Consider the following 13,234-nt stretch of genomic DNA (forward strand, 5'->3'; position numbering starts at 1 on the left):
TAGAACAATTGCACATTTATTGAGTGGCTGTTTTGTTGCTTCTGAGTGAATCACATAATCTTCATGAGCAAATAGATATGTCCAGTTGACATTTTTGTCAGCAGTCCACTAGACACTGAAGACAAATTAATTTTTTTAGTTAAAAAATCACTTGATTGGTACAGATGCTGGTCAAACATGAGAAGCCAGTAGCTAAAAATGGGATTTTCAATAAAATAAAAATTCAAATTCCCATTTCAGGAAATGAATGTGAAAGATGACATATTATACCCCTTTTCAAATTCCCTGTGGCCTGAGTGAAATATCTGTGACATTATTTTGGACAAGTTCCACAAAGTTCAATTACCAGAGAACCATTTTCAAACAGCCTTGTTCTCAAACTAGCTGGATTGAGTGATACTTATTATGTCAATGGCTTTATGGTTCTATGGCAACATTTACATGTGAAACCTGTGAGACACATGATGCTGGAGAAAACATAAAAGTGTACTCTTATGTTTGAACTGGTGTCAGACTTTGAGCAAGAGGAAGAGCTTGGCATTTCTTAATTTCTTTTTATTATATCATTGTTATCCATTTTCTTGTTTATGTGCTGGCCACGGTTATAGAGTATTGATGGTTGTATTGCTGTTTCTTTTTCTATTTTAAATTTTTTTTAAAAATTGGACATAAGCTACAGGTAGATTAATAGCACGAGAGTAGACTACATGTGATAATGTATTGAACCTTTTAATCCTGAGCAATACAGGGAAATCACTATATATAGCAATTAGGCTATATGCTTCGTCTGTACATAAACAGAGTCTTTGTGAGTTTCCACTACTAAAATTTCATTTAGATTGAAAGAAACAGAAGATTCAGCCTTTGAACTTTGCAACCAAATAAGTATGTTCTACATTCACAAGCAAATAGGGGTTCTTTCTCCTCAGTGTTTTAGTGTGTTTGTTTTTAATGTTCACATTTTTAGATGAATTCAATGCCACGAAAAATGTATCTTTGAACTGAGAGGATCTTACAGTGGACATACAAATATGTGTTTACGAAAAGAAAACATCAACTCGGAAAATAGTATTTCCAATAACAGGATAACTTAATAAATATTTTGTTGCTACATTTTTCTGTAAATGGACCTTATTTAAAAATCACTAATATCTGATATTTGAAGGTCCCTTCTCAGAAAAATGCCTTTGTCAGAACTAGTGTCAAATGAAATGTAGCAATTTTTTGTTTTAATCTTATATCTTGATTATCGGTTATTGACCTTGAGTAGAATACAGTTAACTGGTAACAGCTCCTCAAGAGACTTGTATTCGATCATGTTTGGTACAAAATTGTTTGACACCTCAAAGCAGTCTCATTTGTCATCACTAAATCTATTGTAACATGTATGTGGTCATGTACTGAATCCTACTAAAGAGACAGTGTTTAGGCGAGCAGCTGTGAACAACATAGTTCCAGTTGACTCTTCTTGCTCCTTTATCATATGCGTGCCTCTCGTTTGTTTGGTGAGTTCTCTGGTTAAACGGCTTGTGTCTTGTCAGACAGCAGCTGCATGCTTGTGGGGAGATTTTAAAGTAGAACATTTTCTATCTCTTCAGAGTAGAGCAGGCGGTATTGGGAGCTGATTCCAACAAGGCCAAAGTAATTTTTAGAAGTGTCAGCACGGTGTCTGAAGTGAGGCATGCTGTGTATTGTAACATACGACCGCCTTTCCCCTATTGTTCTTTTATGATGAACTGCAGGTGTCAAAAGTATTTATGTCACAATTTCTATTCACAACACACATAAAATGCGCAGGAAATACACATACGCTGTTGCTGTTTTTCCTTAAATCAAAGATGTTTTCAAGGTTCCATTGCTGAGAGCAAAGTAAGATATCTTCAGAATGAGTCTGCATGTAACACTGAGTGTAGATTAATGAAAAACAGATTTAAAAAAATAAATGCTCAGAGACGGGACAAACTTAAAAGAAAATGCAGCTTTGCCACATTGGGATTTTCTCCGAATCCCATTTTGTGTGGAAATACTCTGATGTTTCTCCCTAAACAATTTAAAAAAATAAATAACAAACAATTTGTGAGCCAGTTAGGTGTGATAAGAAGACTTCCATCTGGCCCTCATAAAAGAAGCCATCTGAGAGCCGCCTGCTTCACCAACATGAGATGCATTGTTGTGATAAAAAGAAAAAAGGCCTCTCGAATGTGGGCGACACAAACTCATCTGAGACATGTTTACTTTGATGTCACTCTTGATCGAGCTTTTGCAAACACACAAGCATCAACAGGCTTTTTTTCCGGGACAGATGAGCGCACACACATATACCCTGAAAGTGATTGCTTTTCTAATGTTGTGTTACCAGCTGTCCCCATGAATGCTAAAACATCTTTGCAGGTTGCCTGACATGGTTGATACATACAGTATCATCGTCACAAGACAAAAAACATTCAAACAGCCACATTTACCAGGAACTTGAGTCCTTCACTGTCTTGTCTGTGCTGATGTGTAATTGTCTGTTCTCAATATGTTCTTCCTCTGTGCAGCTTTTATTTCACCTTGCTTTTGTTTGTCTCTCCCCACTCAACAGAGACAGGATTATAGCAGCATTGCTCAATGTCTCTTCAGAAATTTGTCTATCAACTCTTTCCCTCAAAAATATTTTTGTTTTCCTCCCAAGTGCAAAGATCATATATTTAGTAATGTGTGGTGTAATACATTCAGAGGTTCCTAAACACTTACACAATTCCTTGTAGAATTATTCTTTTCTCGCAGGCCAATTATTTTACACCAGCTCAAATGATTTTGTTATTTCCAGAGGATAAGCTGCTGTCAGCGGGGCCCCACAAATCCAAACAAAAAAAAAGAAAAATACAAAAAAGACTCATGAGAAGATATGTTTTGCATTTTGGCAATAACTACGCTTCAAAATCTACTGTATATATTTAAAAAAAAACTGTCAGATGTCTTTTTCATGTAAGTGACTTATGCAAACTGTAAAGATCTCTCACTTTTTCACTTAACCCACCTTTCCACCTCTTTTCACCTCTCCACAGGTGTGAGTGGGAAAGACAAGCAAGGCTTCTTCCCAGCATGCCATTGGCACAGCAACATCACAGGGACACTGTGCCCATAACTGGCTGGATCATGGCTTTGCTTCTTGCTCTACAGGTAAAATTTGTTCTGACAAAATAGTCATTTCTGAGTGCAGTTGCCCGAGGCCTTTTTCATTTTCTTTTTATGTTTCTAATCTACTATTTTTGGCAGCCACGCAGATGACTCCACTCTTGGCACAAATCCACTCAAACAATATTCTGGCCAGGTTGAGCTTCAAAAAGAGTCAGAGATTTACACTAGCTTCATGTTTGCTGTGTGTTTTTAATGACATGTTGTATTTTCCCTGTGTTCTTTTAATTAAAGTAGACCAAAAAAGTTGGCATACATGTCCCCCATCAACCGTGAATTTCCTTTTCTCAAACACACTCCATGAAATTGGTGCTCCACTGAATATTATATGTAAATTATATGTTCCAATATTGTGCAGAAGACAAAAGCAGGAATATAATTTCCAATTACAATTCCTCTTACTGGCTGAAACATCTTACAGACAAATTTCATAAGCTGTAGTCTGTTTGGTAATTTAGCTAACAACAGGGGTTTAAACTTTTTAGGAGCATTAGCCATTGGTTGAACGTTTACAGTAATATTAATGTTTTTAAAAGGCAAATTTGTGTGTGGTTTACACTCTGCTACCTACACACACGATGTCATGCTAAATGAGCTGCACCAACCCTCAGTGACAAAGTTGTTTGGAGCTATGTTCCCTCTCTCATAGGGAAAATCTAGTAATACATGCATTGACTGCAATCGCTGTGATATACATTTCCGTCCATCCACTAAATATCTTCACAACCGTTGCATATAGAAAGATGAAATGAAAAGCCAATTGCTCGGGCAGCAAAGGGGATGCAAATGAGATGATGACATTGACCTTGAGAAAACTAGGTCAAGGTCAAATTTCAACTTTTGTACATTTTTTTGCACATATCTCAGGAAAGATAGAAAGACGAAACTAAAGGCATTATATTCAGGGAGGCAAGAGGATGAAAATTAGAACATAACCATGACCTCGGAAAACTAGGTTAAGGTGAAATTTTCATTTTTATACCTTTTTAGGTACACATCTCTTAAACATGATGCGATATACAGTGTGCCCTCGCGCATCAACGGTCGCGACTTCACCTCATCGTACATTTTTAATAGGCAATCACGTCATGCCGTACGCTCATTCTATTGGCTGACGACATCCATTTGTGGACTTACGTGAGACACAAAAGTGCTTTTAACTGTCGATAAGAGTGTAGGAAAAGGTAATACAGATAGAAAGTGGTTTAATATCAGTATGGGGAGGGTTCATAAACGTTTAAATTATCGTAAATGATAAGACAAATAGTTTGTCACTCTATCGTGTCACTCTATTGTTAATCGTGTGTGGTTACTGGAATGCATTAACCACGAGGAACAAGGGCGCACTGTAATCACAAAACAAAAAGCAACATTTTCAGAAAGCCAGAGGCACAAAAATATGATGATGACCTTCACCTTTGGTAAAACTAGGTCAATGTCATATTTGATAGTACAATATAGAATTGATTTCTGTGACCATTATGAAAGTAAGTCAGGGTAAACTTTTGAATGCAGGGGTGTCACAGGATGTTGCAGTCTCTGACTACCTTGTTTTGTTTGCAATGGAAACACTTCTGTACATGTGTTCCAGCCTGAGGGAAGTTCCTTCTTACAATGCATCATTGTAAACATTATTGTTTCTATCCCTTTTCTTAGTCTTTATGCCATTGCTCTGTAAATATAAAATATTAAGAATAAAAAGAGCTGGAACTACCAAATTATGTGTGTGTGTGTATATATATATATATATATATATATATATATATATATATATATATATATATATATATATATAAATTGTGTTATGCTTCTCTACAGGGTGTGTCTCATGCTGCTCCATCAGGAGACAACAAGCTGGTTCATACCACTCGAGTGAGAAGACAAATTCCAGAGAGTGATCAGTCTCCCTCCACCTCAGACAACCAGACCCTGAGAGAGCAACCCCTGGTCTTTAACCACGTTTACAACATCAATGTACCGCTAGAGTCTCTGTGCTCTGTTGATCTGGACACCTCCATGGCACCAGGCCCAGGTGATGGCAAACACTATCGATCAACTATTTGGTTTTAAACTCATAGCATTTGTATCTGCTGTACTGGACACACCTTTTGTTCACACAGAATTACAAAATATGTTGTTTCTCAGAAATTTATAAGAACTTTATTTAATTCATAGATTCTCATTCTGGGTTGGAGTCTAGTCCTTCTGTAGAAGGTCAATTGGATCCAGACGGCCCAACAGAATACACAGAGCAGACGCTAGATGCTGACAGCCAGGTATGTGTTGTTTTAAACAATATTTTGTTTGGGGTTTTTTTGTTTTTGATAACAAAGCATAGAGAATGATACGATATTTAAAATGACATGAAGAGAAACCTAACATGATTTTTGAAGCGATTCAAGCAGACTGCATCGTGTAGCAAAGACTGGACACCATCTGTTTCATTAGTTCTTTACACACACTGATATGGTGACATGTCAGTGTGTGTAAACTAATTAAAGTAATGCTTTATCAGGCAAAAGCCCTTAGTCTCTAAGCTCCAGACATTCACATACTATTAACATGTAAGTTGGTTGTAAATTAATGATTTTTGAAAGTTATGTGCCAAAACATTCATGAGCAGAATTCAAAAAATAGCTGCAGTGTAATTAGATTAGATGTCAAATTCTCTTTCATCTCAACGTGAATGCTGCTTTGCATAATTAACATAAATGGATATTTAACAACAATCCTCTTCTTTCTGAATGATCACACATTACCTTGTTTATCATGTGTGTTCTCATTTGCATGTGCTGATAGTTTCATAACTCTGAATTGAATGGGTTTTTTATACTTATAAATGAATTGGCTGCCAATTGGAAATTTGTTCCTGTTTCAGGTAACATTCACGCACCGCATCAACATTCCAAAAGTTGCGTGCGGTTGTCCTGCAACAGCTATAATTCAGCAACTCGCTACGAGGGTGGAGATGCTGGAAAGAGAGGTTTCCCTGCTCAGAGCTCAGTGTGGGTCTGGATGCTGTGGTGAGAGCTCAGCTATGGGTGAGTGTTGTGTAATTAAGACAGCAAAGCATATGAATAAAGCTGGAGGATATATTTTTTAAAAATATTCTTTAAATATATGAAAAGATAACATTTTGAGCGACAAGAAAAAAAACAAAAACTAAAAGAGGCGTCTACATCATACAAAAATAAAACAAGACTTAACACGCAGAAGATAACTGTTTAGACCATGAATGAAGAAGAAAAACATGACCGGATATTATTGCTGCAGGGCATTTATTCTCCTGTGGTGAAATCTTGGTCAGAGTCTACAGTGAGACTTTGGTGACTAGTTGCAATTTGTTTTGTTATTCGGCAATGACTTTATGAAATGAGGGGTCTAAAGTTTGTGGACTTGGGTAAGGGATCAGCTCTATTGACACAATGTCATCATTAAAATAGGTTTGGCAAATGCTTTGTTTCTACTGTGACAATATGTTTATCTCGAGAAGGCATAGTCTGAATCAGGATGACAGAGGGACACTCAGGTGAGGAGGATGGAAATTTACAAGATGAGACCAAGACTGAATGAAGTTTTCATTGATTTATTGGCCCTCCTCCATGTTAACCAAGATTCCCATTATTTTAAAATGACAACATCTTTAGAATAGCTTTTTGTTGGATTCCTGATCTGATTAGCAAAGTAAAAAAGGCTAAAATGTGAAAAGTTCATTAAATTATTTCCATCCTGTTAATGTTGAGGATTTTACTGTGGCTCTTGGAACTGACTGAATGTTGTAAAGCAAATGGCCTTACTGCCTTGTGCTGTGCAGCGATTCTCTGCATCTGATTTAAATAATTGCTGAACCATTTGTTGCTTTGGTCATTCCACCTAGATCTAATCTTTCATTTAAACTAAGTGTTTTTTTAGCATGAAAATATTCACAAGGAGAAAATCCAGTGGAAGAACTTTCAAAACTTGAATTATCACTTTCATTTTGCTGCAATCCTTTCATATTTTATTATGTCACTTAACACAGTGCATAATCACCTTTTCCCCAGGTCGTTTGGACTTTGTCCCAGGCTGCAGCAGCCACGGCAGCTTTAGCTTTGACCTCTGCAGCTGCATCTGTGAGGAAGGCTGGACTGGCAAAAACTGCTCTGAGCCTCGCTGTCCAGACAGCTGCTCTGGCCAGGGAGTGTGCGTCGAAGGGGAGTGTGTGTGTGACCATGACTTTGGAGGCGAGAACTGTTCTGAGCCACGGTGCCCTTCGGACTGCTCAGGTCGTGGTTTGTGCATTGATGGAGCCTGTGTGTGTGAGGAGTCCTTCACTGGTGAGGACTGCATGGTTGGTAGGTGTCTCAATGACTGTTCAGACCAGGGACTATGCATCAATGGGACATGCCACTGCCGGCCTGGGTATGTGGGAGAAGACTGCTCAATGGTGTACTGCGCCAACAACTGTAGTAAGAAGGGAATCTGCAAGGATGGCTTTTGCGTCTGCCAAGATGGATTTGCTGGAGATGACTGCAACTCTGGTAGGCTCCTACTTTATTTAATCCCTTTTTTCAGTCATTCATCTGACTTTCAAAATGTGGTTCCCAGAAGCAGAAACTCCTTTAGAACTCCCAGTACTATAACAAAGTCCTTTTAGAAAGTTCTGCTTCAACTGAGGAACTTGCTCTTTCAAATGTGCAGATCTGCAGACAGGGATGGTATGTATATTTTCAGTTACAAATATTTGACATTAATGACATAAAAAGATTAACTTGATGTAATATAAGTGTATCGTTATCTGCAGACACCATCTACTAGATTTTGGACCACTTGATGCACACAACTGCTGAAAAGCTTTATGGAGATGTTGGTTTCCTTTTCTAGTCGGACTTTTGCATCTGTTCACAGTGCAAAAACTACCAGTGTTATTGCGCTTCATTGGTCAGCTGACTCCTTTGACTGAACCCTGTCGAGAATTTCTAGGGTTTTGTCAAGAGGAGAGTGACAGATGCCAGACTTCAAAATACAGATGAGATGACTGCTATCATTGTACAGAAGAGTCAAAGAATTAGATTTTTCATTTTTATGAGCTATAAACTAAAATTATTAAAATTAAAACAAAATATCACCTCTTCCTGTGTTCATTCAGTGTCTAGCCGAATCACATTCCAGTTGCTTGAGCTAGAAAGGAAGGAAAAACCTACAGCTAGATCCTGCTCCCCAGAAGTGAAAAATATGTATTTGCCCATAACACGGACCCCTTCCAAAATGAGCAAAGTTCTACCAACTTTATTCTTCCTTTAAACCAGCCTACAAACTAAAAATATCCCAGTAAACTTTGACTCAAAAAATTGTTGTCTTTGATCAGTATAAGAGGAGTTTCAGCATTAGATGTGGTACCTCTATTGAGATTTTTTTTTTTTTTTTGCAACAAGTATATTTTCTGTTAATGAATTGGCACCGTTGCTGAGGTTTATTTGGGTACAAAAAAAATCACTTCTTGCCTCAGGCTCCAATCTAGTCTTTCAAAAGACATCTTGGGGTCTCTTTATCGAGTTTATGCAGTGTGTGAGGTTTTATATACCACTTCAAATCGGTAATGTATTGTAATTGTCAGTGTTCGTTCATCCGTCTGTCCGTCCATCCGTCTATTCGTATGTCCACCAAATATCTTTGCAACCGTTGCAGACAGAAAGATAAAACATAAAGCACATTACTCGGGCCGCAAAGTGAATGAAAATGAGATGGTGACCAGTGTTCTCATTTGACACACATTTTTTGATTGATTGATTGATTGATTGATTGATTGATTGATTGATTGATTGATTGATTATCACCATGCCTCTGAAAAAGATGCAAAAGTTGGAGAAAAACCAAGTGACAATGACTTTATTTTTCTTTATTTCTAAAACAGTTTCTTAATGACTTTCAGGCTTTAACATTTTGATAAAAGTAAAATATAATTTTACTGTTTTTCCTTTTTACTTAAATAGTTATGACGCCATTATTAATAAAATCATTTAAATCAGCAATTTGTTTATGTTTACTTTTTATATTCTACAATTGGCAAAACTGAATCCTTGCATATACTTCTACCATATATTCTGTTATTACTTTTGGGATGCTTAAACGTCATGTTGGGATGCACAATTTTTTCTTGAAGTGCATCCCAGAGATGCACAACTTTCTTTAGGTAAAATGAACTCTGGATGACCTTTACCTTGATCAAAGCTAGTGCTTTGATCAATGCCAGTAGGTCAGAGCACAAGCTTTGATCTTAGACCTATGCAAGTAGATCAGGGTAAATTTTTTAATTCAGGGGTGTCGCAGGATGTTGCAGTCTGTGACCACATTAATTCTTGGTTTTTTTGTTTTAGATTTGTACCACACAATTTCTTTTTTTTTTATTTATTCATTTTTTCACAAGATAAATGACCCTCAAAGAAAAGGGATATTCTTTTCCTTAAGGTATTCATGAAAATAGAAAAGCTAGTTTTGGATACTCTTATGCTGTTAGGTTTGATCAACACAACATATTTACTGCAGCATAATTTTGTATAGAGGTGGACGAATAAACTCTGTACTATTACTACTATTATGAAACTATACTGTGTTGCATAAACACTATAAAGCTAAGGCAGCAAGGCTTATTAAGATCTGACGCACAGCACTTATAAAACTAGTAATATAAATCTTGTAAGGAAATAAAACAGATTGTAACAATTCACTTGCAAAAAACAGTAAATACTTCAGTGACAGACAATGATTTCCGGAGATTAATTGATGACTGATGAATTAATCAATCGACTCTTTGTTTCCGAACTGAATACACTATGACAGGAAACTTGCTGTTGGAACAAGTATGGCAGGTTCCAACAGCCGTACTGGTTCCAACAGCTTTCAGACAGATAAAGTCTACATCGAGTGACTTTAATTAGCAGTATGCCTCGACCAAGAATAAAGGAAGTAATTAATTGAACTACCTACTACAGTCTTCAAGTGAAAATAAATTTTTCATACCTTTGTTGGCGGCTGTGCAGAGGATGTAGATCTGATTTATTGCATGGATTTAAGAATGCAAAGCTTTCTCCTTCTGTCGGGCACAGCAATTATACCTCAGCCTCATCATTTTAGTATAAGCGCATCCATGAAAAATAAATACCTCACTGCTTCCAACACAGGTGGCAGGGCACGGGCCTTGTGGGACAGTCTAAAGTGTAACAACATTCATTTGTCAAAAGTCACATCCATCCGTGGAGAGAATTGTCACATCAGCTGCAGCAGAGAAATTTTCAGAGTCAAGCTCACCTCTTCACACTAAAACATATCAGATCCTCCATGGCCATTTGAGGCAGCTGTCAACAAAGTGAAAGATGATGACAGAGGCGTGAGCAACAGGGACACAGGCATGGCAAATCAAATTACCAAAGCTGTTTACGCCTTACTGCCCTTTCATTTAATATTCAAACCAGGTGAGGTAATCCCTATTGCTTATTTATTTGCAATTAGAGGTTAAAATAGCCAATGCATACACGGAATATTTTACTGAATACAAAATGAGGCAGTTCAATTACTAGAGACCAGTACAGTGATGAGCATAAGTGCTTCATGTTATCTAAAACTGACAAAAGTGGGATGCATTTTTACTTCAATTATGTAAATTATGGAAAAAACAAATATTTTCAGCCTACTAGCAAATGGAGGTTGTTGTTTTTAAATGGAATGTAACAAGCATGAAGAAAGCTAAAATACATAAATATACATTTCCAGCCACAAAACCGAGATCAACTTGTGCTGAAGAGAGGTGTTTCATCCTGACATTGGGTGAATTCCATGATAATGTTTAATGATTCAACAGCAGAAAAGTTGTGATGCCAGTCATGTACTGCTGACCTCCACATGACAGTGTCGAAAACTGAAATAAACATTTTTCACATATTTCTTGATCCCAATGCTGCCTTTAAACAAAGTTGATCCCTTTCTTATACAGATTTCACAGCATTTTCTTTTCCTCTTTTTTTTTTTTAAGTAAAGCAGTGTCCTGACAGTATGTGGTTTGAGTTGCCTTTTTGCCAGGAGAAAATGCTAATATGTTAGCATATTGTATGTCTGCCTCATTATAGGACTCTTACAGTAGTATAGGATGAGACACTTAATTTCCATTTTAGCATGCAAATCCCGTGGGGCATTTCAGTTTAACTTCAGTTATGCTACCAAGCTACCTTGTGTACCAAATGACTCTTCACCGTAGGTCAAGCACCTTAAAGTCATAGCATGATGGGTTTTATTTCAGCAATAAATAAAAGTGGAAACTGGAAATGATTTGTGTTAAAAATCGAAATTTGGAGGTTTTTCTTTCCAATCAAAAAGAGAATTGCAAATATGTAAAATTGCCTAAAGGTAAGTTGGCCCTCTAGTGTTTCCCTGACCTCCTTGTCAGCTGGAATTTTACCTGTAAAGAATTGTGGCTTGGTGGATATTGCTTCAGCTGCCTATGGTATTGTACTAATTAGTCCATATGAGATTTGAATAATCTAGGGGAGATTCTTGAATAGCCTTCACAAAGCTGCCCTTTTGAAACAAAAACTGGTAAAGCTTTACACCAGCCTGAGAAAATACACCAAGACCAAAAACCATGAGAAATTGAAAGAGTGTACACAATTGTTTCTGAGAGGCTGTTTGTACGCTGAGTACAGTGGGTAGCGCTGTACCTGTCCGGGTTCAAGTTCTTTCTGTGAAGACTTTGTATATTCTTCCTGTGTCTGTGTGGGTTCTCACCAGGCTCTCTGTCTTCCTCCTACCTCTAAAAACATGCAGTTGAGCTGGATTGGTCATGTCAAAATTGCCTGTAGGAGTTAGTGTGTGCATGAATGATTGCTTGTCTTTTGTGTGGCTCTCCAGTGCACCGGCGATGTGCTAGCAATGTCCCCTCATCTTTGATTGTATGTAAAATGTAAAATAATTTATGACATGTAGGCATTTTTGCACAAAAAGATTCTGGGGAGAGAGGAGACTCTTAAAAACTCATTCTGTGCCTAAGATCCAAATGTCATTAAGCTTAACTTTGAAATAGAAATTTATACAACGAGATGGAGTTAGGTGCTGACAACTGTTGTACGGTCTCACACTGGTACATTTGCAAAGGTCGTAGCCTCTCATGATACTCTGTGACTAGAAAATGTCAAGAAAATCAGCAGAGCATACAGTATAACGCATTTGCATACAAAGTAGCTGCTTGTTGATGACCTTTCCCACCGCAACACAACATGAGATGTTCAGTCTCTCTGTATTTACCAAAAGTTGTGAAATAATCTAATGTTGTTGATGTCTTTCCTCCCATGAGTGTTTGTCCATCACCATTAATGTTCCAGCAGCCCATCTCTTCATCCTCTAACACGACATCCTTCAATCATCCTTGTGAATTATTGCCCCTCTGTTTAATATATTTCTTTCGTACATGTGGCAGGGTTGAGTCACATTGATAATTTAACAGCTGCATTAAGCATTCATTTTTCTACCACTATTTCCCCCCTTCTCTCCCCTTTGCACCCCCCCCCCCCGTCTCTCTGTCTGTCTCTCTCTGTAACCCCAAGTGGTCAAGTCAGACAACCATCCTCAAGGAGTGGGGCCTGATCGAGGTTTCTGCCCGTTGTGATTTGGCGCTATATAGACAGAATAAAATTAGGTTAGAGTAAATTATATTATATTATAGTAGATTAGATTAGATTAGGTTAGATTAGATAAGAGTGACATGGTGGCGCAGTGGGTATCGCTGCCACAAGGTGGTTCTGGGTTCGCGTCCCGCTCTGTGCAGACTTTGCAGGTTCTCCTCGTGTCTGCGTAGGTTCTCTCTCCAGGTTCTTCGGCTTCCTCCCACCTCCAAAAAAAATGTGCTTGAAGTTAATTGGCCGTTCTAAATTGCCTGTAGGAGTGAGTGTGTGCGTGCATGTTTGTTTGTGTCTGTGTGGCTCTGCAGTGTGCCCAGACTTTCCCCCGCATCACGCCCTCAATCAGTTGGGATAGGCTCTAGTACCCCCGCGACCCGCCTCAGCGGATGAAGTGGTAGACGATGAAT

General features: G+C 37.9%; 1 protein-coding gene across 2 annotated transcripts in view; it reads left to right on the plus strand.

Annotated features, from left to right (window-relative positions):
• Positions 1 to 13,234, plus strand: part of tnr (tenascin R (restrictin, janusin)) — a 227,360-nt gene that overhangs the window by 126,708 nt on the left and 87,418 nt on the right. For both annotated transcript variants that reach the window (XM_068339849.1, XM_068339850.1), the window contains exons 3-7: positions 3,051 to 3,165; positions 4,999 to 5,212; positions 5,356 to 5,456; positions 6,059 to 6,221; positions 7,224 to 7,700. In XM_068339849.1, the coding sequence (XP_068195950.1) occupies positions 3,088 to 3,165; positions 4,999 to 5,212; positions 5,356 to 5,456; positions 6,059 to 6,221; positions 7,224 to 7,700 (1,033 nt within the window). In that variant the 5' untranslated portion in view covers positions 3,051 to 3,087. The remainder of the gene's footprint in view (positions 1 to 3,050; positions 3,166 to 4,998; positions 5,213 to 5,355; positions 5,457 to 6,058; positions 6,222 to 7,223; positions 7,701 to 13,234) is intronic.

This window comes from Antennarius striatus, chromosome 18, assembly GCF_040054535.1.
Source record: "Antennarius striatus isolate MH-2024 chromosome 18, ASM4005453v1, whole genome shotgun sequence".
In the NCBI taxonomy this organism is placed as follows: domain Eukaryota; kingdom Metazoa; phylum Chordata; class Actinopteri; order Lophiiformes; family Antennariidae; genus Antennarius; species Antennarius striatus.